General features: G+C 44.0%; 1 protein-coding gene across 1 annotated transcript in view; it reads left to right on the forward strand.

Moving 5' to 3' along the window:
- ppargc1a (peroxisome proliferator-activated receptor gamma, coactivator 1 alpha) overlaps positions 1 to 25,255 on the forward strand; it is a 247,251-nt gene that overhangs the window by 193,647 nt on the left and 28,349 nt on the right. The window contains exon 2 of the mRNA XM_054601191.1: positions 20,645 to 20,824. Coding sequence (XP_054457166.1) covers positions 20,645 to 20,824 — 180 coding nt within the window. The remainder of the gene's footprint in view (positions 1 to 20,644; positions 20,825 to 25,255) is intronic.

A 25,255-nucleotide genomic window follows, 5' to 3' on the forward strand; every position in this document is an offset into this window, starting at 1 on the left:
AGTCTTTATTTTTATTTTAAGTCCATGACTTCACTGGGGTTTAAATTGGCAAACAGTTAGAGAACCAATTTTTTATGTGTCACAGATCATAACAGCACATTTATTGCTCTTTGTTGAAAGATAGCTTAGTATGCATTATAATAAGTATTAACCAGAAGCAGTCTTACAATATCAGTTATATATTTGCTGCAGTTGCATTGAATTTGCAGAAACACTGTAACTGCACAGTTACAGTCATGTTTGGTCTACTTAAAAAAGTGTAGGTATATACTGTGGGTCAACATGGTCATTCACTGGCATCAAATGAAAGTCTCTTGTTCTGTCATAGGCCATTCATAAGTCTCTGTAGATCGTCTCCTGCTTGTTTGTTTGGGATGTGGGAGTTGCTGTCAGCTCATTGATGTCAAAGAACTGCCAACACAGTGGCAATGGCTGCTCATTACTAGAGGTGTTATGAAAGCATGGATTATCATGAACAATATAAACATAAAGTTAATGATTACCTCTGAGTATCTCCGAATGTAGATGTATAGGTATATCCCAACATACGGTGGGTGTTATACTCTCCAAAACAAATACATTATAATAATAATAATAATAATAATAATAATTAAGCCTTTATTAGTCCCACAATGGGGAAATTATTTCTCTGCATTTAACCCATCCCAGAGGAGCAGTGGGCTGCAATGAAGCGCCCGGGGAGCAACTTGGGGTTAGGTGTCTTGCTCAAGGAGACCTCGGCATGTTGCCGGTAGAGGGGTTTGAACCACCAACCGCGTGGTTACGGGACAAGCGCTCTACCTCATGTGCCACAGCCGCCATTCAACGCTTATGTGTAATTGTTGTGTGATCTAGTGTGAAGCTGACAACACTGAGGGCAGGAGGTGACACTACAAAAGAACTTGATGACAGGCACTAGTTTGCATATGAGAGGGTCATTAGAAAAAAGAAGGTTCATTCCTTGCAGGATGTCGCACTCCATCAACAAGCTGAGGTGTCGCCGAGCCCAGGCATTAATGTTTCACAGGAGCTTCAGAAACCACATTTAGCCCGTGAAGGCGTTTGGCTGGGACATATGGACCTTTCATCAACCTCATTCCCTCTGCTTTAGAGGGTTCTCCACAGCTCAGCTCAGCTGTGGTTTTGGGGTACTTTCTATGTTGCTTTAAATTAGTAAACCCATGCAGAGACATACACTAGAGGCTGGCTGCATGTTTGTGCGTGTGGGCTCGAGAATATGATTGAACCCAAACACAAAAGCATGCAGCCATGTTTGATCAGTGAACTGAGAAGATTCAGACGGATAATTATGAATTGAAGAAAATGTTTTCTTTCAAGACAGAAATAAATGCTAGCCTATAATGCTACCCACATGAGGCTTGCCCACCCATTATTCAAAAAGAACATCTAGATGACATTTTCTGGTTATGGGTGCATGTGCTTTGGGGGTATGTGTGTGCCAGTATATGCTGGTTCGGGTATGGGGGGTTGTTGGGGTGATGTTGAACAAGCATTCATAGCCGCCGGATTCGTATCCCAGTTTACGATTACATGCTCATCACAGTCCAAAGCAGAGCTAACTTGCACGTGATGTGCTCTTTGACTCCGGGTTGCCCATTCAGCATATACCTTCAGCCTTGCCGCGCCAGCCTAGGCCAGTTCCCTCAGGCTTCATATTTATTAGCCCTGATGTGTCTGAGCTGGCGTGCGGCACGAGCAGCCGAGCGAAGGGTACAGCGGACGCAAACCATGCTTGACGTGGCCATCTCATGTGGAAGGCGAGAGTAAATAAGATTCCAGCAGGGAGGAAAATGCAGAATCATTGCCCAGGAACTGGGGCCTCCCATCATGAGATTCATGCAAACCTAAGCAGGCTCCTGCTTATTCTCTCCACTGAGGCTGAGTCAGAGTCCTTACTCAGTTAACCATTCTTTAGTTAATGACTTGAGGAATGGGTCTGGTGTCTTGCAGCAGCTAGCTCAGGCCGGACCTACGTACGTTAGCTTACACCACCGCAGGTTGCGCTTGAGAAATCCATCACTTTCCTCCCCCTCCATTTCTAAATGTCAATCTACACAATATCCTCCTCGTGCAGAAATGCTTCCCTTCAGCATGACTGAATTCTCCCAGGGAGATATGTGAAAAGACACAAGGAAATTTACTGCTATCAATAGAATAGTGTCCTGTGTTATTACAACACTGTGTGCACTCAAGTACAGGCTATAACTTAATCTTCGTGAGGAGATGGTGTTTGGGGCCTGGGAAAGAAAGGTAATTTGCAAGTCAGAATAGTCGCTTTAATAGAGGACTTGAAACGAGGTTACTTGATATCGAACAAGTCTAAAAAATCTGGCTTCCCAGCTATCTTGTATGAAGACCACACATTGCTTAAAATAGCCAGCGGAAGGGCCAATCATAATACTTTATTTTGAGGATGTAATTTTCTCATGCCTTGCCAGTAATTAACCTCCACACAATAAGGTATTGGAAGCACCACAGACACAATTCCAGCCCCACAGTTTGTTTAAAAGACTAGGCCATATGATAGGCTGTGCGTAATAGGGGAATGGAGGAAGATGGAAAAAAGGAGCCAAGATTCGACTTTATCTTCTGCAGGGAGTCTTTTCTTTTGCATTCTCTGCCTGGCTTTATTCAAAACTGCTGTTTCTTCACTTCTGCTGAATTGGGTTTTGTTCCTGGCTAATTCCAGCCCGTCTCAGTCCAGGGCTCGTGGGAACTGCCGCGATCGCTTACAATCACTTCAGTCAAACACCTGGGAGATAATTGACTGGGCTTCGGTCAAACTTGTTTTTTTCCCCCTCTCTCTCTCTCTCTTTTCCCTGAGTCTTGACAATGGAGACAAAGAGCATAGGCACAAAAAAAGATCAGAATCACTAAATCCATTCCCAGACAAGGCACTGTATAGATGGTCCGAGTGCCAAATTGCCTTGCCCCAGTCTGGGCCAACAGAATGTGAAAATGGTTGAGGAACAGTTGTGGTTTGAGCTTGGCAGTCCCTAAGGAGATGTAGTGTTGGAGAACATAAGAGTGAAAAAACACATAGACAAATGTATTATCTTTTTCATTCCTTTACAAATGCTTCCAGACCTCAATTCCCAAACCCAGAACCTGTAACATAGCAGAACTGTGGACGATAATTTCTCATTTCTGCACGATGTTGGACCCAGGCTGGGTGATGTCACAGCTGGCCGACATGCAGGAACATTTAATGTTTGTCCTCAATGTAACCAAACGTGGCTTATAATACAGTAAGTGTTAGTTATCCGGGCCCTACTGCATCTTTGGTCTGGTGTGGATGCATTTGATTCCACTCAAAACAAGACTTAAACTATCAAATCTTGTATGTCTCATTTAGTTTATCACTAGAAACCAAAATGTCAGTAGTTGTCACGGTTGAAAAGTGTCTTTCATAGATACAAAACACAAAGTGTCAAAGTGTGTCTATGCTGTTGTTTTTCTGAGATTGTTCAATTAGGCTAGCAGTTGAAGTTGAAGCACTAGCCCCTTTCACACAGCCTTTTCAAGAGGGGACTATTGCGTCGTTATACCGCCCCTCACTTTTCTGTATGAAAGGTATGGGGGGGTAATTGGGGGGCCAGAGTTGTTTCGCCACTTATCCGGCAGAGGAGGCAGCAACAGAGCTGAGCTGATGTCCGTGTGAATAGTATAGCCTGCACGGGGAAACGTATGTAACGTTTTTGGTTATGTTTATTTATAAAACGCTTGTAGCAGTTAGAAGCTTACCTACAGCAACCGAGACCGGCAGCAAATTGGGGAGACAACGAGGTCCGTGAGCAACTTACCCTTTTAAACAGAGGACATCAACACCAAGTTGACTTGACGCCAACACTGTTGTGTAACACGTCACACCTCTTTGCCTCCTGGCATTATGCCCGTCATTGTTTTGGTACAGTGTGAAACGGCGTAACGGCCGATCTTCTTTGCGTCACTATTGCGGAATGTCTGTTTGAAAGGGGCTACTGAAAGGAGTTGAAGTGTCAGTTCGAGTTAAAGGCTCTGAAATGACTGTTGTAGTGCAATTGCTGAAAGCATTTGTAAGTTTAGTTTTTAGTTTACGCTCTGTATGGACTTGTCAGTTTGATTGTAGTTTAAATGCTGAAAGCAGATAACGTGTCAGTTTACATCTCAGCCATGAAAGTAGTTGAAATGTCAGGGGCTCTATGAACCTCAACCTCCTATAATCTATCCATAACATTGGTGATAGGTGGCCGCTTCACTTATCCCACAGTACTATAATGCTCAATACTCCCAGATTGAATGACATACATTTCTATTTCAGTAAGAAAGGGAACTAACTAATCATATTTAAATAAGTGTGTGTCAGCAGGAGGGGCAGCCATCAAATCACACTGCTATTCGTCATTATACAGTATTTAGTTTCACTGTTAAACATAATCATTTCCCGGTTTCATTCTCCACAGGAAGTATTGCGTATGAAACAATCCTGCATTGTGTTCTTATCAGTGAACGCAACTTAGTGAATTTATGTTATTGACTTGCTAATCTTATTCAAGGTCATGATCCACTATAAATAAAATCCATAAAAAAAGGAACCTTGTAAACAACAGTGGACTGAGTGGACTTCTTAGCTTACACTTGGCAGCACAGTAGTTCTCATATACTGAATAGAAAATGATTTATCTCCCATACCATGTGGCCACCCCTTGATGAGAAATCACATTTTAGCATGGTGTTGGGTATATCCTTGGCCTGTTTACTCCGGCTGCTTGTGGGGCAGAGGGTAAATTGAGGGTAATTATTATTAGTGTATGGAAATGTTCACAGCTCTACATAGCCTGGCCCGCCTTACTCGCCGAACGACTCGTGAAGACGGCATAGTGACACAGTAACTCTCACCTGTTTGTATGGGAGGCACTCCAAAATGGACCGGAGTCTCTGGAGTGATTTCACTTTGTTTGCGTGATCCGTCTCCCCTGATGCATCTGTTCCTTCTCATCCTTGGATTGTAATGCTACTTTGTGGACGATGCATCCTTTCATTATGAGCGTGGCCTCATTATCCATTTATGTGGCTAATGCTCTTATCCCTTGTAGGCTGGCATGGACATGAAAAAATAACTGCTTAAAAGTAATACTGATATGAACAGTGTTACATGCTACAACAATGCTCTGGCAATTTCAATCCCTACCCACTGTGACCGCCATGTTGGTCATGTATGCCCAACACATTCTTGTGTGGACCAAAAAACTACATCATTCACCATTGATGCCATGCCAATAAAGTTTAAGAGTCAGAGTAACAGACCCTAGTGTTTTGTCGATGATCCAATAGACACATTGAAACCCAAAATGTTGTGTGTCTTTTGTTGACGAGTTCTGTAAATTGTGGCACAAATCCAGGAGCATTCATATATCTGTGCCAGCTTTAAACCCGAGAAGGAAAAAAGGTGTTGCTATGGGATGGGACGATGCAAGCTATTCCGTCTGTCCCTTTGAGCAATCATCAAAGTCTTAAAGGGTCTGCACATGTAATCTCTCCACGTTGTAACCTACTCGGGTTGCAGTTGAAAGCATGCTTCCATGGCTTGCATCTTGGCACTTCCCCTTGAACCTCTTGCTATTAGAAGTTCCTACAGCAGCCTTAATGATGTCAGGACAGACTTTATTGAATGGCTTCTACTTTGTACTGCTCCAACAAGCATGTTACCACATGACACAACACAAAAAAGCACCATTTTATTTTGCTGAGGTCATGCATGTTGCGTTATCTCTCAATGTATATTATCACGGTGGCAATAGCCGCCACACATTAGTATTACGTACCATGATATCCCTATACCTCATTTTCTAGTCTATATTAGGATGACTGATGTCTCGGAATAAGAATTGATACCTCAAAGATAACTATCTGCAATACTGCAGATAGAACATTAACAGATTCTCTTTCCATTATCAGGCAGGAGCAAGATTAAATCATGTCATCTTCCAATTCCATATCTATCTTAGTGCTATGGACTACATCCCGGCTCTCACAGGGCTTTGGGCTGCTGGAGGAATTGTTCACATTCCTGGCCCATTGCGGTCGGCTGGGCCTTGATGAAGCCAAATGTACCTGCTTTAATTGCTCTGTTGTATAGACTGTACACAAGGCTACCCTCGCTAAATACAGCATGCTTAGATTAATGGGAGCATTCAGCGTTGGTGCATTTTTAATGAGGACTGGAGGCTGCCAGACTTTACTTTTCTACGTGATGAGGCACACTTTTCCCGTTCGTTTGTGACACTGGCACGATGCGTTGTGGCGCCCCAGTGCCCACCAGCTGGTGTCCAGTGTGAAGCAAGGAGAAAGCTGGTGGGCCTACTTAAGTACATCCCACCTATCGATGACAAGCAAACAAACAAGGCTCTCTGTTCATTTTTTATAAAAGAAATTAAAGGCAACGGTGCAGCTTGAAATGCATTGTCTGAGATGTAAATACTCACATTCACAGACACACCCACCTTAAACACATATACACACATACAGACGGAGCACTATGCACATGGACAGCTTGGTACTTTTCCACGTTCACACACAAGAGTGCACCTGTTGTTGCTGCAAACACACACACACACACACACACATACAGACACACATTCAGAGCTTATCAAAGAAAAACAAGAGTTTACAGCCTGATATGTTACAGGATACAGGGTGTGACCCTGATTTACATTTGCATGTGGAGTGCAATGGAGTACAGAGAGAAACAGCAGTCAGCAGAGAAGATAACCCCAAACATTCACTCTAAATTTATGCCAGGATCCTATTCCCTCTCACTGAATTAATGCTTTAATCTCTCCCTCTTTGTTGCATGTGTACTTGGGCTCAGGGTGTGTGTGTGTGTGTGTGTGTGTGTGTGTGTGTGTGTGTGTGTGTGTGTGTGTGTGTGTGTGTGTGTGTGTGTGTGTGTGTGTGTGTGTGTGTGTGTGTGTGTGTGTGTGTGTGTGTGTGTGTGTGTGTGTGTGAGTGTGTGTTGGGGGGGGGGTGGGGGATTATATTTCTTCGCAGCCACTGTTTTAGGAGTTCTTTTTGGAATGAAAGAATTTACCAACGGCGTCCGGAGCCTAAGAAATTGCACCATTTCAGTCACTCCTCTATTCAAAGTCACACCAATAGTCCCCATCAGTTCTGCTGTCTTTGCATTTCTCCTCCACAAAGAAATAGCTAGTATTCTTTAATGGAAGATTACCTTCCAATGCAAGCTTAAAAGATTATGCGCTTTTATATATGTCTTTGAGGTCCATTATTCGATGTCATTTCTTGAACATTCAGTCCTCTCTCTCACTTCCCAATCTCTCCTCCTCTTTTGGTTGCTCTCTCATTTATCTGTGCATCTTTAATTCACCACTTTATCTTTTCAAATAACACTCACCTGCTCATATTGTGCACCAAAACTTTCCCCCTTTTTTTTTTGTTGAGCCAGACACCTATGTCAAATCTGGGACTTAAGGTACTGCATCTTTGATCCTGCGGCTCACTCTGCATGCAGTACCACCAGCGCTGACAGACCGTATTCATAATTTATTCCATTCTAAAATGAAAAATCAAACGTATGCTGGGGAATATTCATTGTTCCCACCGCCGTCCTGTCACTTGACTCCTCACTTTATGAATTATTTTGACTATTGGTAATGATGTCTTGTGTTGGTAGGCCATTACAGGAGAGGAACTTAATTCGCCCATTGTTAATTAATTGCTTCATTCTTAGCGGGAGTAATAAAAATGCTATTAAGTAAAATACCTCTATCATTAACCTAACTTGGTTAATATGGGTATCAGTGGGGCTCAATAAACAAAAGATGTAGCGCCTACCGCCACACGGGTAATTAAAAATGCACTGTCATTAATTATATCGGATGGAAGATTGTCCAATGAGTTGGAGTCGTGTTGACTATTCCCTTCTCGAGCCAACGCTCCATCTTTGGAGTTATTCTCAGGCTTGGACTTCCTGCTGTTTCTCAGCAGTGTATGAATCCGTACATGTAAACCAAACATATCTTATAGTTTCACAGAATTAAGTAATTTCTGTACTTTGGAGCAAAGCTGCTGCCAGATCAGTTGATGCCTTACTGTTGAGTCATTATGCCGCATAGCACGCTACTCATCTCAAATGATAACAGATGAAAGACTGGAATTATACAAACTGCCATAAACTGTGTTTGGTCAAGACACCATAAAGCAATTGGCAGGTTAAATAACTGCTATCTCAGCCTGTATAAACAGACATGTTTGCCCCATTGATAAAACCTGGTGACTGCAGCACCTTTTTAGATTTTAGTGGAAGGTTTTGTTGTGGACAGGTACTTTTCCTTTGAGCCATGACACATACACAGTACCTGAAGTTAACAGCAGTGTTAAAAGCAGCTGTAGTTGTATCACTTGACCGATTCACAGCAGCACATGCTTGTGGAACGCTGCAATAAAAGGATCAGTGAGTTTGACATTTGCTCATTCCAAAGCCTTATTGCACTAAAAACAAATGACTTCCTTTTGACGCCCTGCAAACATGCCAGAAAGAGTCAACTGAATTGCCGGAAGAACTTGTGTGTTGCATCAGTAAGTTGAGAAGTGGGTGAACAGCATTGTCAGTGTAGATATTAGCTTTGGAGATATTCTCATTTGTTTGTTCAGGAGACAGCTATGACACCAATCACTCGCAACCAGGAACGTAGCCTTGAGATTAGCATTGCGTACTTTATGTATCTCCCATCTCGTTGCTTTCTTCCTCTTCACTACCTCACTATTTTTTCCTACTTTTTCTCCTCTTTCCTGCCCGTCTCCATCTTGTCACATTTCTGAAAAACTGGCAGCACAGGCGTGAAATTGATGTGATGAAAAACAACTGGGATATCTCCATGAGCCATTTGCTTTGCCGTTATGGCCACCCTCTCTCCCCTCAGCGTGACTCGGGGCTTTCTGTTGCGATTGGGGGCATACTGCAAATTAGCCAGCAGCTATCTGAGGTTACCAGCCAAGTGCGTCGCTGACCTCACTCCCTGCCAAGCTCCCCCTTACTGGAACCAGCTCCATGCCCAACTGCAGCCCGAACCCTGTTTCAGTGACGTTGGGCTTTTCTTTAGTTTGTTTGGTATGTTTTAAAATTCTCCCAGAAATAAGAAGTATGATCCATTATAATAATTTTCTTTGGCACGCCTTTAATATTCCTGAGTCAATTGAATTTATGAAGAGAAGGCGGTGCAAGTTTGGCATCCCTAATGCTGCCTCTGAAGGTAATGTAATTCTAAATTGCATTTACACTGACAAATGGCTGCGGATACTCTAAGTAACTATGAAGTAATAATAAATAGGTATGCCTATACGTTTCATGAGAGCTGAGATAAAGCACCGTCCTAAAGCCTGGTGGTACTTTTTTTTTTTTTTATTACTGACTTTCCTAACAACCGAGGAAACAGAACGAGCAAGGGCAAATAAGAAAACTCTCCCCTCAGTTATGTTCATCCCAACATCTCCCACATGAGCCATGAAATTGCGCTCTGACTTATCCCGGAGCTTCACGTTTACAAGGAGAGATAAGGGCAGTTCAGACCTATTGTTGCAGCCGGCATGACCCTAAACATGAAAGGGCATCTTGGCCATCTCCCATTGTGTGCAGCCACAGTATATATTGAGCTGCATAAACCCATCCTTTTGTGCGAAGTGAAAAGAGAGGGGCCTCTTAATTAAGCAAGCGAGAATGCAAGTGACTTCCTACGTGCATAAATGAATACTCGAGAACGTAACTGTGTCATCCTGGATGTAGATAAATGAATAAGTTGCTGAATGCAAGCGGCAGTAAGTGGGTTAGCATGTAAATAAATGAATAATATAGCAAATTAGTGTTTAAGTGTGTTAGCATGAAAATAAACGAATAAGCGAGTGACTTACAATCCAAGGGAGTTTGTAGGGTGAATAAAGACGTTAAGGAAGCGAGAGCGTCAGCCGCGCAAAAGAAGTTATCTTGCTGAAAAAAAAAAAAAAAAAAAGCCTTTGAGGACACAGTTGTTAAAGCGCTGCTTGTTGCTGGGCGTCGGGACGGATACATCTGGCTCGCGCATGTCATATTTTTTCATGTACAGATGACATGCCAATTACTCCTTAATTACGCGCGTCATCTGGACTAAAGTGCCCAATGCCAGCACTGATTAATCCTGTTTATTGTGGCGGTGATGACAGTCCCGGTGGACACAGAGCACCACAAAGCACACAACAAGGGATTCTGAGAGGGACTTGGAGTCGGCCGCGGGGACAGGGTAGCCAGGGCAGGGGTTGACCGATCCATCTTGCTCTTGATTTCTACCACTGATGATCGGATAGTATGAAAAAATAAGTGATGGAAATCCAGAAAGTGGAAATGGCTGGAGGCATAACATTTGACTGAAAAAAAAAATAGCTTTAGTTGCCAAAAATACTGACATTGCCTACTCACGAGGAAAAGCCAACATTATTGCTCAGCACAATCTGCAATCTGCTTACACACACTTTCATGTTGATGGACGTCCACCAAGTCATTTGAATATCATGCCCAGTCAAAATCACCATTTTACACACATCAAAACTGATTACTGTCTGTCATCGTCACATCTGCACCTTATTATTCCTTCCTACTTAATATTGCTAACAAGGTAGAGAGCGCATTTGCAACACAATTTTATTACCCAAAACGTGATAGTCATGAGGGGGCAGTGAGGTCATGTCGGCAGAGGCAGAATCTGTGTTTATGTATGTGTGTGTGTGAGAATCTAGGATTTTCCTGTAAATGAATACGTAGCACGTGTGAGCCAGATACCCATCGTAAGCAGGGAGATCTAAGACCGTCACCGGAATATGCGGGGGGGAGGGGAAGGTGGTAGCTCTTACATTAATACACTGAGATAGTGTAGACATGGTAGGACCAGCACGGTGAGGTCATCGGGGTCCGGGGTCGGGGACAGGGAGGTGGGTTATCTTCAGATGAGTGATGGAGCAGCCTCGGAGCAGGGCGAGGTGGAATGCTAGCCTCCCTATGTTCTGACCCTTTTGTTAAAGTCCACACTTCCTGTCCCCCAATCACTCCTCCTTGTACTTAGCCTCCATCTTCCTTCCCTTCCTTCCATATCTGCCTCTAATTCATGCCCCGTCTTTGTCCAAATCTTTCTATCACTCAGAGCGGCTCACTCCCTCTTGCTTTTGTTACTCCCTGTCACACTCTCTTCCACCATTAGCTCCATCTCCATCCATCTGCTCCTTTTGTCTCTTTGCTCTTTTTTCACGAGGATGCCTTGGCAAAAATGGGTATTGACTGTGCCTTCTCTTTCCTCTCATCCCAGCTCCACTTTCCTTTTCTTTTCTTTTTTTCCCCCCTCCATCCCTGTGTACTCCAGCACTGTACATGCTCCTTTTAGGAGGTGATGTGAAGAGTAGTAGAAATGCACCCTGTAAGGGGAAAAAAAGGTGATGATACAATCAGTTTTATTGTGCCGTAAGGATTTTTTCAGGCTTGTGGTTACACACCCCGTATGCAGGCTGTATGAAAGAATTGCAATTCGCATGCATTTTTTTCTCTCTCTCTCATTCCCCTTTCCCTTCTCTTTTCATTGCTCAAAATAATTAGACTGCAGTCTGGACTCAGGGGTGTAACGTTTCTGCTCACGTTTCCATGATACAAGAGTAAAAGGTAAAGAAAAAAAAAATGGTTGTGCTGCTCCAGAAATTTCTACCTGTGTGCCACCCCCCCTCCCCACCTCTGCCCCTCCTCTCTCCGCCGATGCTGTTTTTAACGTGGAGTTCCACGAGGCACAATGCACTTCAGCTGACCTAATTCTTCACTGGCGCTCCTCCAGTGCTAAGAGTACATAAGGACTGCACTGTCAAGGTATTCAGCCCTGCCTCTCTATTATTTTCGAAATCAAGCAACATCTGTTGTGCTTTGGGCCCTCCTCGTGACTCACAGGAGGTTCTTTTTGCAGTTTGCAGAAAGATGCACCAAAATTTGCCTGTAGCCAGTGATGAGATCTCATTAATGTACTTTTCCACATTCTGAAGTTAATTTAGACTCCTGCTGCTGTTTTAGTCCAAACATGAATTTTGTTCTAGATATTTAAACAAGCAGGTCACAATCCAAACATGATCTAGAACAGTGGTTCTCAACCTATTTTCAGTGATGTACCTCCTGTGAAATACTTTTTTAGCCAAGTACCCCCTAACCAGCGCAAAGCATTTTTGGTTGAAAAAAAGATGTAATACTAAGCGCTCTGCCATCAGTGTCTGATTTATTAAACTGTCAACACTGACGATTGCATTGTTGCATTGAATTCAGTTTATGAACTTACACTTATATTTTATTGAATATTTATTAAATAACAACTTCTAAAGGATTTTTGAATGGATGCTAATTTTAAATATATTTTTTAAAAATCTCACGTACCCCCTGGAGTGCCTTCACATACCCCCAGGGGTACACGTACCCCCATTTGAGAACCACTGATCTAGAAAGCATGAGCGTGTCAGAAAAGAGGTAATTATTTTAATGCCAGTGTATTAGCTGGCTGCAACATCACTGCTGCAAATATCAGTGCTTTTAACAGGCCATGGCTTTGGACTCAATAGGTTTTAATTTTATATTAAACTTCAAAAGTACCTTACTGGATATTCAACATGACAACAAGCACTATTTCCATGTGCCCTTTGAGTAGAAATATATTTCACTGCACCTCCTCCAAACAAGCACGTCTCGTTTCCTCCAGTTTCATTGCTGGGCATGTGGCATCTGTTGGAATTTACAGCAATTTCAGAGTTTGGGTTTGTAGCATTTTAAGTCTTGTTTATGTATGTGTGTTTGCAACCCAAACCCTCATGGTCCAACAATTTTAATATTCCTGGTGAGCGCTATACCCAAGCAAAACACAAAGTGCCTCACAAGTCCCTGCCCAGAGGTCTAGTTAAGCACAATTCTCCACCAAGACGTATACCCCACCAGGCCTGTGCTCACAGCTCACGCTCTTTGTGCCACCACTTTCCACATGCATCTTGCATGACTTGCTAGTGATTTTTAAAAACAAGCCCAATAACAGCCCCCCACCACACGGCTCCGGCGGGGGACCTCGACTCGCATCACCATGTGACCGTGATATTATTCATTTGTGGCAGAGGGGGCAAAGCTACCGATTTTCCCCGGCTCCTCCAAAACAGAGCTGGAGTAAGGAAAGGGAGGGTGGAACCGTCTCGTGTTGCGCCCCAGGCTCCTTTTTGTGTTTACCTGCCCCTGCATGGGACTGATGCTATTTTAAGTTCCAAGGCTCAGCCGCGGCTAACTGGCCCTAGCCTCTTCATGCCATTTGCCTTGATAATGTGGGCTGGACTCTCTGCGGGGAAGGTAGCCGCCAACCCGAAAGTGGCTAAATGACACAGTGGAGTTCATTGATGGAAAGGATTACACGCTTGCAGGCAGGGCGGCAAGGCGACGGGTTCTCTGAAGGGCACTACAAAGAGAGGGGCGATGTGAAATCATCGCAGGAGGAGAATGCACTAGCTTGCTGTATGTCAAAGGGCGAACGTCGGCATCATTTGTGGCGTCACACTGTTTATCTTGTAGCCTGTGATGCATGAGTTAGGAGCCTCTGGAGGCCAAATACATGTATGGACCTAGGGAGAGATCTCTCTGTGGCACTGAGAAGAAAAAGATACATTTACAAGAAATTACAAACAATTAAAAATGTTAGATTATACAACAATTTTTCAAATATGCAAACCAGTTGAATTAAGTCAAATTAATTTATTTAAGACAACTTTTAAAGCAGCCGTGTGCGATCATTTGACATCACATTAGGCTCTTTCATTTGCACTGTGTATCCACTTACAATTTCCTGTTACCAGTTTTGTATGGCATTACATCCTATGTTATTGTAGAGCGTTTGACTACCGTGAAATGTGACCACTTCCTCCGCTTCTCCCTAATACGGAGAAAACAATATGACTTGTCAAGGGAATAAATCAACCAAGCACCAAAGATCGGAACGCACATCAAATGACGTGCGGGAAAACGAAGCATGGGTCAGTCTTTTAACTGTCTCGGACAACAAATGAATAGATGTAACACTCTGTTATACCTCTGCCCTCAATTAATTCCTATGAATCCAGCCACCATGTATTAAAATGGCCAGATGCTAGGATAGATTCTGTTGGGAGCAGTGACATGCAACAAAGTGATATGAATCATCCCCCCCCCCCCCCCAACGCACACACACACACACTGTGCAGCAGCTCAGTCTCAGAGGGCCGTGACACAATTTATGGAAAAAGGAAAACAAGACACAGCCACTTGAGTATAGATGGACTGTCAAAAACGACACTGTTAAAAAAAAACACTGTCAGACTGTATTGGAATCAAACATGTAGGCATAATTTCCACCACAGGATCAGTACACATTCAGCTGTTTAACGTAGATGTAGGAGACTGTAAATGCAAAATGGGAGACAACGTACAATGAGTCAGGCTACGTTGAATATTCAAACAAAGATAATTATCTGTGGATTAGCCCCATTTTGGCTTTGAGAGCTCCACTTGTCAGCTGACTCTTGGGAGAAATTGTTTAATCATTAAGACCCTTTTGCTTTCTGAGAAATACCAGCCGCACAACCCCGACTCCAGCAAGTCTGATTGTAGTTCTTCAGCGCGTGGGGCTGGGCATATTCTCTGTGCATACAGCAAAAGTTGTCACATTACATTATTTTTGAGCTGTGAGCCATTTAGCAACTTAATCAACAGTCACTTGATTGATTAGCGTTTTAACGGTTCCTGTTGAAGTACCTTCGTCTGCAAGGTTGTGCTACAATATTCAAAGTCTGTCAGGGGGTTTCAGGAGGTCAGGTCCATCAACATGCAATGCATCAAATGGGTGTGAACAACTTTTCACACTCCGAACCTATAGATTCAATCCCCTTGAGACTTGATATCTATAAGAGGGGATTAAATGCAGGAGCAGTGTGAAAGCAAGACCCAAGGTCATTCTTTAAAGCAGAATGATCGAAAACGCAGTGATGTCAGCCCCGTAGCCGGCACCACACCGGCCCAAATATCTCCTCTGATGTGGCGCTACTAAACATCACCTTTTTCTCATTCTGCACGAGTCTGTGTGACAATCTCCCCGTACTTACCCATTCATTAGCATCTCTCTGCGACTGAAACAAAAAGCTGTGGCATTTCAAAGATTACCTGTACTTCAGTAGGGCTGTAGAACCACCCCCCTCCTTTTTTTCCCCCCTTTTGATATGATTCCTATATCTACAAATCTCTACCACTGCACACATAAATATCCAGCCTCAAGCCAGAATGTGTTTGCAGAAAAAAAGAAAAAAAAAGAATCAAAGGCCATTCAAGAAAGGAAATCATAACATAATATCTATATTTAGCTTCCGTTGTGTTAATTGGCATGAAGAGTACAATCAGATAAGCCTTTTGACTGTGACTCGCATGCCGCTTCAGGAGAGGGAGGAATATAGTTTACCAGCATACATCTACTGCCAAGATTTCTTCTTTCTTTGGCAAGCCGATGTTCATTATGGTCCTATTACTCAAGTTGTGAAGAATCTATGTGACCAGTTGCTACTGTACCGGCGGTTAGCTACATCTGTTGGACACATAAACACCATATAAAGACAGAGAGGTTACTAAAACCTCTTTTTCATCATTAAACCCCGGTTGTCTGAGTGTTTTTTATAGCTGCCGCAGTCACACAGCCAGCCACCGCCGAGCCGCATGTCACTCCCATGTTTCCCCCCTATATTACGTCTCTGTGGTACCAGTCCATCTGGGCTCTATGAGGTCACTGCACACACCACCTGCTCAGATCGGGTTTCGCCGTTGCTTCTGGGTAGCATCTCTGGGCACGCGTGGAGAGGCAGATGTATAGATTGAGTGGTGCAAATGCCCTCAGATACCCATAAGCGTAACACACACACACACACACACACACACACACACACACACACACACACACACACACACACACACACACACACACACACATATATAATGTCTAACTGCACTCACAGGGCACACACTGGCATGCACAATTTACATATCCAACAACCGTTTTACAGGTTTCTGTGCAATTTTGTGTTTAATGAAATTTACTGTACGCGGTTCACTAATTTAGGGAGACAATTGCTCCTTGCATGCTCAGGTGGACTTAATGGGCTTACAAGACTAAAAATTGGATTGGTGTTAGCAAATCCATGGAGTGAGTTTCTTATGTCTAAACAGAAAACTAAATACTATTTGTTAAAGGTCTCATGCAACAGAGTAGTGTTAGAAACACATTAATCATGCTAAGAAACATCCCTGAGACAATAACTGGTGATATTTACACAATGTTTCAGTTCAATGTATGAATAGAGGAAGACAATAACATGAGGGATTGAAAGAGAATTCCTGCTGTAGGAAGACTGTCAGTCTACCCAAAAGAAGCCCCACTTTGTTTGAAATGTCCACAAAGCTTTTGTTTTTATTTTTGCCGAGGTAGTGTTGCCTATACACGTTGTGTTGACACTGTATACACGGTTGATACTGCCACCTGTCCTTTTTATTGCCTCTGAACGGACAAAGAAATACTTTACAGAAAGACTGAATTACTCACTTTGATACTCTACACGCCAAACATAGGCATTTGAGTGTACTGTCTATAGTCTCGAGTTAATTCAAGAATGGAGCAAGCAATGGAAGCGAATTATCTAAGAAAAGAACGAGGATTTAATTAACGTTATTCACATAAATGGCTAAATTGCCTACACTATCGTTAGTGAGAGAAAAAAACATCCACTGTTATATTGCCCTTCATTTTCATTTGCTGAAGCTTTTTTATGTTCGTGATCATTTCCACTTTGTCCTGCAAAGACATGTTGATCCAGTTTTATTATTTTCTACATTAGATGACGCACATTGTGCGTGCAGGAATGACTTTTCCATGTGTTTATGACGCATTCTTGCAGGAATCCCGATAGGTGCGCTGACATATTTACAGGAACAGCTGTGTTAAAAAAAAAAAATACTGTCACTTTTTTTGGGGGGCTACACAAGATCAGGGGGGTCAATTCACTAAACTCTGAGGTGCTGTGAAGTCCCATCTGGTCCACTCGATCCAAACCGGAGACATGACTGATGAATGATGGGCAGTCACTCTATGACAAAAATATCATAGATCCTGAATATTTCTGACGTTTTCCTAGTTTAATGGTTACAAACTACAAAACCAGATTTTCAATAATTGAGTCAGATTTGCTACAATTTTGACGTTCAAAAAAAGGGAAAATTCAAAACAAGTAATTCTGTTTGTAAAACATTTCACAACAAAGCTGAGATCGTGAGTTTGTGTAACTAACTCAAATCCAGATTCTGAAAAAAAGAAAATATTTTAAACTAAAGTATTTTGAATTCATTCATTGTTTTTTGTTTTTTGCATTATTTACATGTAATGTAAATGTTGGTTACTAAGTTTGTGTTTTGGTCACCAACAATGATCATGCTGTACTGCACTTTTTTCTTTTAATCTGTATTGTAATATCTTTTGCCTGGACCCCAGGAAGAATAGTCTCCACTATGGTGTGTAGACTAATGGGGATCTTTAATAAACTAACTAAAATCATGCTACTTGTTCAGTGACGAGTTCGTTTACAGGCAGAATCGGCCGCGTTCCTTCAGAATATATCCCTGGGTATCTATATAACCCTGGGTCTATAGATTGATAAAGTATGATATGGTTTTAAGGTGGACATTTTTTGCAGTGCACCGGGGATGAGTTTACTATGTGCGCAGCCAGACCCCGCCTGCTCACCGCGCGTCACCGGCGAGTAGTGTGGAGCCGGAGTCACTCCCCTGCCTACTTTTAATAGCTTTGTCATGTGATGGAAAGCAGTTGTAAGACAGGTGCCCTCGGTTCATTCTCGGCGAGGGGCAGCAGTTGCCTGTGTGCGAGCGAGTGGGAAGCGTGTGTGGATTTCTTTTTTTACTTGATTTCTTTCTTTTTTTTTTTTTTTTTTTTTTTTTTTTTTTGTGGCTTCTTTATTTTTTTTTTTTTTGCTGTTTTCGGGCCGTCATTCAGTGGCTGGATGGCGTGGGACAGGTGTAACCAGGACTCGGTGTGGAGAGAATTAGAGGTGAGCGCGCTTCTTTCATCTTTCTAGCCCTCTGGACTTTCTTCTTCTTCTTCTTCTTCTTCTTTTTTTTTCTCCCTGGAAACGTTGGACAACACTGACTTATCCGAGACAGTGATTTCCACTTTAAGTCCACGGTGTCTTCTCTCCTGTGCCGGTGTAGTGAGCGCGTCTGGACGCAGTTGAGGATGCACCACACGGGAATATATGACAAGTGAAGGGGAAATGTCTCCTTGCCAACCTCAGTTAAAGATGTAGTTGTCGTAGTGTGTGCAAAAGGCTCAGGACCATTGCTTTCCTCGTATGATCTCTGCTCAGTCGGAGCGGATATATCCCTCCCAGCCGCGGACTGCCAGCGCTCCGGCGCCGGGAAGGTTTTCATGCCGAAATGAATGAAATGTCTCAGGTATTTTCGTCCAACCGACGATCACAATCCCTTTGATGTGCAGTGTCGGTTTTCAAGAGCAAAGGTGGTCCACAATGAGGACTATCTGGCCATTGCGCAGGAGCATCGTAGTCCTCACGGTACCGGGCATGTCTGAATGCCAACATCCCGGCCGGTGGAGAGTTGCTCTGGCTGGAGACTAGATCATTCCACGTTTGTTGGAATTTCAATTTACCTTCTGCGTGTTTTTATTCATTTGTTATCTCTTTAACCAGTTAATAGCTCCCATTCGCTCCCGTCGTCTTTTTTTTAATATTTCTTACCTTTTCCACCGTTATGGTTAAAGTGCACACAGATAATAAGGCACATCAAAGGGATACTTATTCGTCCCCCCTTTTCCTCATCATGTGTGGAGTCCGCCAAGCTTGTGGACATTAAAGTGTACCTGGTTAAGACTTGGGCACTTGTCTGCGCAGGAGTCCCCATCAGTGATGCTTCAGAGGTTTCTCTCTGTAACGACACGATGTGGCTGCAGTCTGCATATCTGTGCTTATATCTACGCTGCGTGATGAGAATATGAGGAAAGAAAGCTGCCTTTTATTTTTAAGTAAGGATGTGTTATTTCCAACCGATTTAGGGATTGCGTTGCATCCAGGTGCGCTTCCTTTGCACTTTAATCACCGGGGGGATGCACATGCTGTCACTTCTTTACCGTTTAGTTATCTGCTCTCTATCCCAGACATGGACGTGGTTTTCTTACGTGCGCATGTTTCCATGAGAGAACTCATCCAGGACATCAATACTTCCTCTGATAATCTTCCGTAGCAGGTGCTGTGTGTGCGTAAATCACCGGACGTCTATTTTCAATAGTCCACCAAGAAGTCCACAATATCATTTGGGCATAGGACGTCCAGCCTCCGAATATCCCCACATCGTTGCTACCGTCTTTTTTTAATTCATTTTTCTTTTTTTTTCATTCCGTGCCATGTCCGAATGGAACATGTGTCCCCTTCACGGATCTGTCTCATCATGGTCTCAGTCATCGTGCATTGGTGTTGGTGAGAACCCGACGACAGGATGAACTGTGACGCTTTTTCCTACTTGGCACAGCATCCTGCTCTCAGCTTTGCCCTGAGCCGAACCCGACTCTCATCCCAAGTCTGGGGGCCAAATACCTCCCGGCTTCGCCCGAGGATATCTATCTTATATCTGTCTTAAGGGCAAAGTGTGGCGTCCATACGTCGGCTGACGTGTTTGCCTACACAATTAAGAGTGTGTGTCCTGTTAGACAGGAGCCAGTTGGATGTGCAGGTGCTCAGCCACAGAGTGTAAACACAGCTTGCCTCTTCTGTGGTTTTGCACTAAAATGAGTACACTATCCATAATGATGAGTAGGTTGTACTTTTTCTGGACAAAAACAATAAATACTGTGCAAAAAAAATAAGAAATAGGGATCGTACTGTACTGTAGGTATGATAAATATTTCTCAAATATTTAGCAAAATCAGCTAAGCTTCATAACCTGTTGCCACCTCTTTGCCCTCCACCGAAACACCTTTTCACATATTGATTTACAGTCCAGAGCCCCCTCACTTGCAGCTGATGATTAGCGTGTGGGGGGGGAGGAAGCAGGGACAGCTGCTACATACAGTACACATTGGCTCTATTACACAAAAGTGGCTGGTGAATAACAAAATGTCAACAGGCAGCATTTAGCAGGCCTCCGCCTACGGCAGTGCTCGGGGAGGGATGGTGGGAGGGCACGGCGTTCTGCAGTTAATCGGAGCAGAAACATGTTGCAGGTTTGCATGTAATCAATAGAGACGTGGGAAGAAAATTGAGGGAATTTATAACTTAAATTGTCATTGAGATGAGAGAAGCTTAGGATTTGAATGCTTTGCAAACGTATGTACATCCTTTGTTTAGGACTCAACAGCAGGTGTTCAGAAGACTTTTGCCTTCTGTCCAGATTTGGATTCCCCCCCATTGTTTTCAAACTTGGCACCAAGCATGTATCGTCTGATTTGCATAAGAAATAGATGTGATATTTGTCTGACCATCTTTTTGTTTTTCAATTTTTTTTCCCCTTCAGTGTGCTGCCTTGGTTGGTGAAGACCAGCCCCTCTGCCCAGACCTCCCTGAACTGGACCTCTCAGAGCTGGATGTCAGTGACTTAGATGCCGACAGCTTCCTGGGCGGCCTCAAGTGGTACAGCGACCAATCAGAGATTATTTCCACCCAGTATGGCAACGACGCATCCAATCTTTTTGAGGTAAGTAAAGCCCACAGTATTTTTTTTGAATCCAAGCATCTATACATTTTCATATTCATTACCTCATCAATATATATCATCAATATGTATATATTTCTAAGCATCATGGTGCTATGGAACATCTTTGCATCCGTAAGTGATTTCCTATGTGCGCTCCCAGGGGTCAGGAGTGAGCCGGAATGATTACATGCCCGAGCTAACGCAACGCTTACATCTTGAATGCGAGCCAAACAAAATGTACAACAGCTACCAGTTTACAAACATGCTTTTACATTGCTCTGAAGTACAAAAGGGGAGATAACCTGAAGCCCGATAAGGCCAGGAGGACCTTTGTCCCCTTGTTTGCATCCTAGCCCCCCTTATCAAAACTCATAGCGTTTATTTCAGCCGGGTGTCAGCACCACGGCACACATCTGAAAGAACGCTCCGGTAGTAAACTCTGGACACGGCGGCTGTATTGCAAAACACTTCTCAAAGGTTGGAGTGTAAAACTTTAATCTTTGCTTCCCCCCCCTGTCGCTCCCTTTTTCTCTGTCTACTCCTATTCCTCTCTTTCTATCTCACTCCCTCTCCCTGTCCTCACCCGATGACAAACGAAGTCCACAGAGGGTGATGATCTGGCCAGGGCCATAAAGCCATCGGTCTTGGGACTGAGTTCCAGTCCCCAGTTCATTATAAGCCTTTATCAGTGCCAGAGATAGACAAGAAAGACTGAGATTGGATGCTTTAGCCTCGCCACGGGAGGAAAAAACCCTGTCTGAGAAGACAGTGCGTGTGTGCCTATGGCCCTGTCATGTGGTCACGTTTTCAGGGTCTTTGTTTTGTGTGTGTGTGTGTGTGTGTGTGTGTGTGTGTGTGTGCGTATGTGTGTGCGTGACTCCTCAGTGGTCTTGCAGGCAACAGTTGATAACAGACTAAATTCTTTCCACGTTTGACCTCGGCTCCATTTCTGCCATGTTTTTCAGAGTCTCTTTATATCACCACACATTCTACCTCTGTGGACCACCCCAACACACACATGCACACACACACACACACACACACACACACACACACACACACACACACACACACACACACACACACACACACACAAACGGGAAGGGGCGCCTTAAGTACTAGCTGGTGTGACTGTTGGTCTTCTGTCGTCTGAGAGTGATATGGCTTACAGCCACTGAGTGGCTCTGGGGATGGATAAAAATACCAATGAGAGTGTATGCATGTGCTTGTGTGTGTGTGTCATTGCAAAACACAATGGAACTTAGCACCCAATGAGGACCCTGGTGAGGTAGCTAGCTCTGAGCAAGGAGCCGCGTCTGACTCCCAGTGTTTTGTGTTCCTGCATAGGCACATGCTCACACACACCAGTGCACGTGTTTGCATCAAGACGAATAGCGTACATTGCAGTGAGCGAGTGATGTTTTCACACACCGAGCGAGCCAGCAGCTATTGCATTGTGCTGAGGTTATGGAAAGGCTTCGAATCAAGCAGTGAAAACTGGGATTTCAAAGCAAGCAATGCATTTCCCTGACTGGGGAATTTTTTCTCCATCTTTGGAAAGTTTCAAGTCACCATATGAAGTGCTCAGTTCATCATACGGCAGGACCCGGCTAATCCTACTTAATCTGACAGGGGAAAGTTTGCCGCTCGGCAAGGATCACAAAGCTGGGGCTGCAGCTGTACTTCCTGCACCCCCCTGATTGGCCTCTACACAGGGCAAAGTAGCATCCAATCAAAAGTTTAAGATTAGAGAACATGTTAATAACTGGCCAGATTTACAGCCTGCCGGTGTACTCATTGTTTTCTTTCATTTTCCCTTCCTCTCCAACATATACATCATCTTAACAAATCAGCGTGTCATCAGAAAAAACAAGTGGCAGGTGATCAAGGCTGCTCTGAGTTACATGTGTAACAGCTGGGTGCAGCTGTCACACTGAGGCCCCTCTTTCAAAATTCCCCATCAAACAACATGCTCTCTGGAAGGTTGAACTGGCTTTCATTAGTTCAAGTAAGTCAACTGTTGGAATGATTTGCAGCTCAGAAGGAAAGACAGACTCCTGCTGTTTTTTTAGGAATGGGGGTTTTATTTAAGTCGCAGTTCCACGTGACAGACGGTAGCAAATTAATAAATATAGTTTGTCTTGGTTGGGCAGTTGGGACCTGAAACGTAGTTGTAACATCAAACAAAGTCTCATTTGGTAATTAAGGGGTTGGTTTACATTGTTTACACCCTGTATAAACGGTGTAAGTGTTTGTATGGATGTAAATATGCCCATGTTTCCATCTGATTTATGTGTGTGTTCTGTTCCGTAATGCAACATACGGTCTGAGATCACAAGCTGCCCCCTGGCTGGCCTTTTGCTCCATTCCCTGCCACTGTCCCAACTGTCCCTGACACGAAATGTCCCCCCCCCCCTGTAACTCACACACGCACATAATAGCTGTCGCTCCTGGCACAGTGTGTTTGACACCTCTTACAAAACGGGCCGACCGTGAAAGTCCACAGTCTATATCGGGCTGCAGTTGTTAAGGGGTGGTTACTCCAATAAGTTCCCAATGTACTGCCAAAGATAATAGCATAGAAGCGTGACCCAAAGTCTTTTTAACCGCAGGACTCCACTCAGATTTCTTGTCAAGCTTCAACCGTTTGATTGATGGAAACGCGTCCCCGTTGGTTTTAGCCTAGTCAGATTCCAATGCGGAGGTCCCGGTGGCGGCCGCACTGGGATGCGCAATGGCCACATAGCACGTATACGGACGAATACGTCTAAGTGATTATGCAAGAAAATTGGCACTGAGTTCACCCTCTGAGATTTTATCGCCGCTGTACCTGTCCTGTTGCGAGATACACTGCCGATAGATGGACAGGTGGGACAAAAGGACAGGGGCAGATAGAGACAAGCGAAACAAAGGGAGGCCCAGAGGTAGACGGAAAAGGCCAACAGATGATGTGACAGACACAGACAGACACAGGGACAGATGGGTAGTGAAAGAGACAAATGTAGAGACCAGGAAAAGCTTGGAATTGAGCCAGGCCCAATCAAAGCTCATGGATTGGAAGTAAAAGGTTGTGGGCTTTGCAGGTAGTAAAATAAAATGCCAGGGATTAAGGCATTACTCGGATATCGCAACGCATGTGAGCGCACATATGTGGGCCATGCGGCGCCTGTTGGCATCATCCCGCCTTGTCTTCCGTCTTTGAGCATTTTTTGGACAGATGCTCAGGCGCTTATATTTAAGTAAAGGCAGATTAGATTGATTGGGTCATCTTTAGTAGGCTTTAACAAAACATGTTGTGATGAAATGTTTATCTCGAGCAGCCCTTCCCTTCCCTGCAAACACGTGTACGCGTTAGCTCACATACTTGTTAGCGATCGGCGGGGCTGCGAGCTGAAACAGAAGTGCGCACAAAGTCATAGACCCTCTGCGAGGAATTGTCACCCACACACACACACACACACACACACACACACACACACACACACACACACACACACACACACACACACACACACACACACACACACACACACACACACACACAGACAGCAGAGACCCTTATTGTCCCTGTTCTTACTCCCCTGCTGAATGCCGGTTGCGTTTATTTTGCAAATTTATGCTGACATTTGAGAGTACACCACCCGCACCAGTTCACCGCTCCAGCAAAGGGTGTATGAATTATCATATTCCACTGTATAATATGATTTTCTGAAGTGAGTCTTATTAGAATACACCATACTTTCCTCATCTCCGGTTCTCTCCAGTTTTTCACTGTGCTGATACATTGTTTGCACTGTCTGATGGAAGGAATCCTCCGTCACTGTCGAAACTGAAGGCGAACCGCGCTCTCAGTCCCGCGGCTATGCTGTTTCAAGATACACAAATGAGAGGGAGCGCAGACAAGTAGGCGCAGACGTATCGTGGAGAGATGCAGACTTAGGCTGTCCAAGCCTGTGTCATCTCGGAGCGTCTGTCAGATCCACTCCACAACAAGAGCTCTCAACCCGCCGCCCTGCAACACTGTGGGCTCTGCTCTCTGCCACACCCCCACCCACCCCCACCCCTCTCTCGCTCCCTCCATCCCTCTGTCTTTTTTCGCTCCCAAGGCAAAGCATTTGTTCCTGGCTGATGGGAAGTTGAAGCTGCAGTGGCAAAACAAATATATTCTGGCCTCCAACAATCGCTTCTGGAGAGAAACGCTGGAAGGGAAAGAGGAGGGAAAAATAAAGTGATAGTGAGTGGATATGGCCCCAAAAAAAAAAAAAAAAAAAAAAAAAAAAAAGTCCCCTTCAGGGAATGTTTTGAAAAAGAGCAAGGGAACATCCTTTGGTCTGGTGGTGGCTGCTTGGCTGCATGTCTAGCTCTCTCCCCCTCTATCTCTCTCTCTCTCACACACACACACACACACACACACACACACACACACACACA

Source organism: Anoplopoma fimbria, chromosome 7, assembly GCF_027596085.1.
Source record: "Anoplopoma fimbria isolate UVic2021 breed Golden Eagle Sablefish chromosome 7, Afim_UVic_2022, whole genome shotgun sequence".
Lineage (NCBI taxonomy): Eukaryota > Metazoa > Chordata > Actinopteri > Perciformes > Anoplopomatidae > Anoplopoma > Anoplopoma fimbria.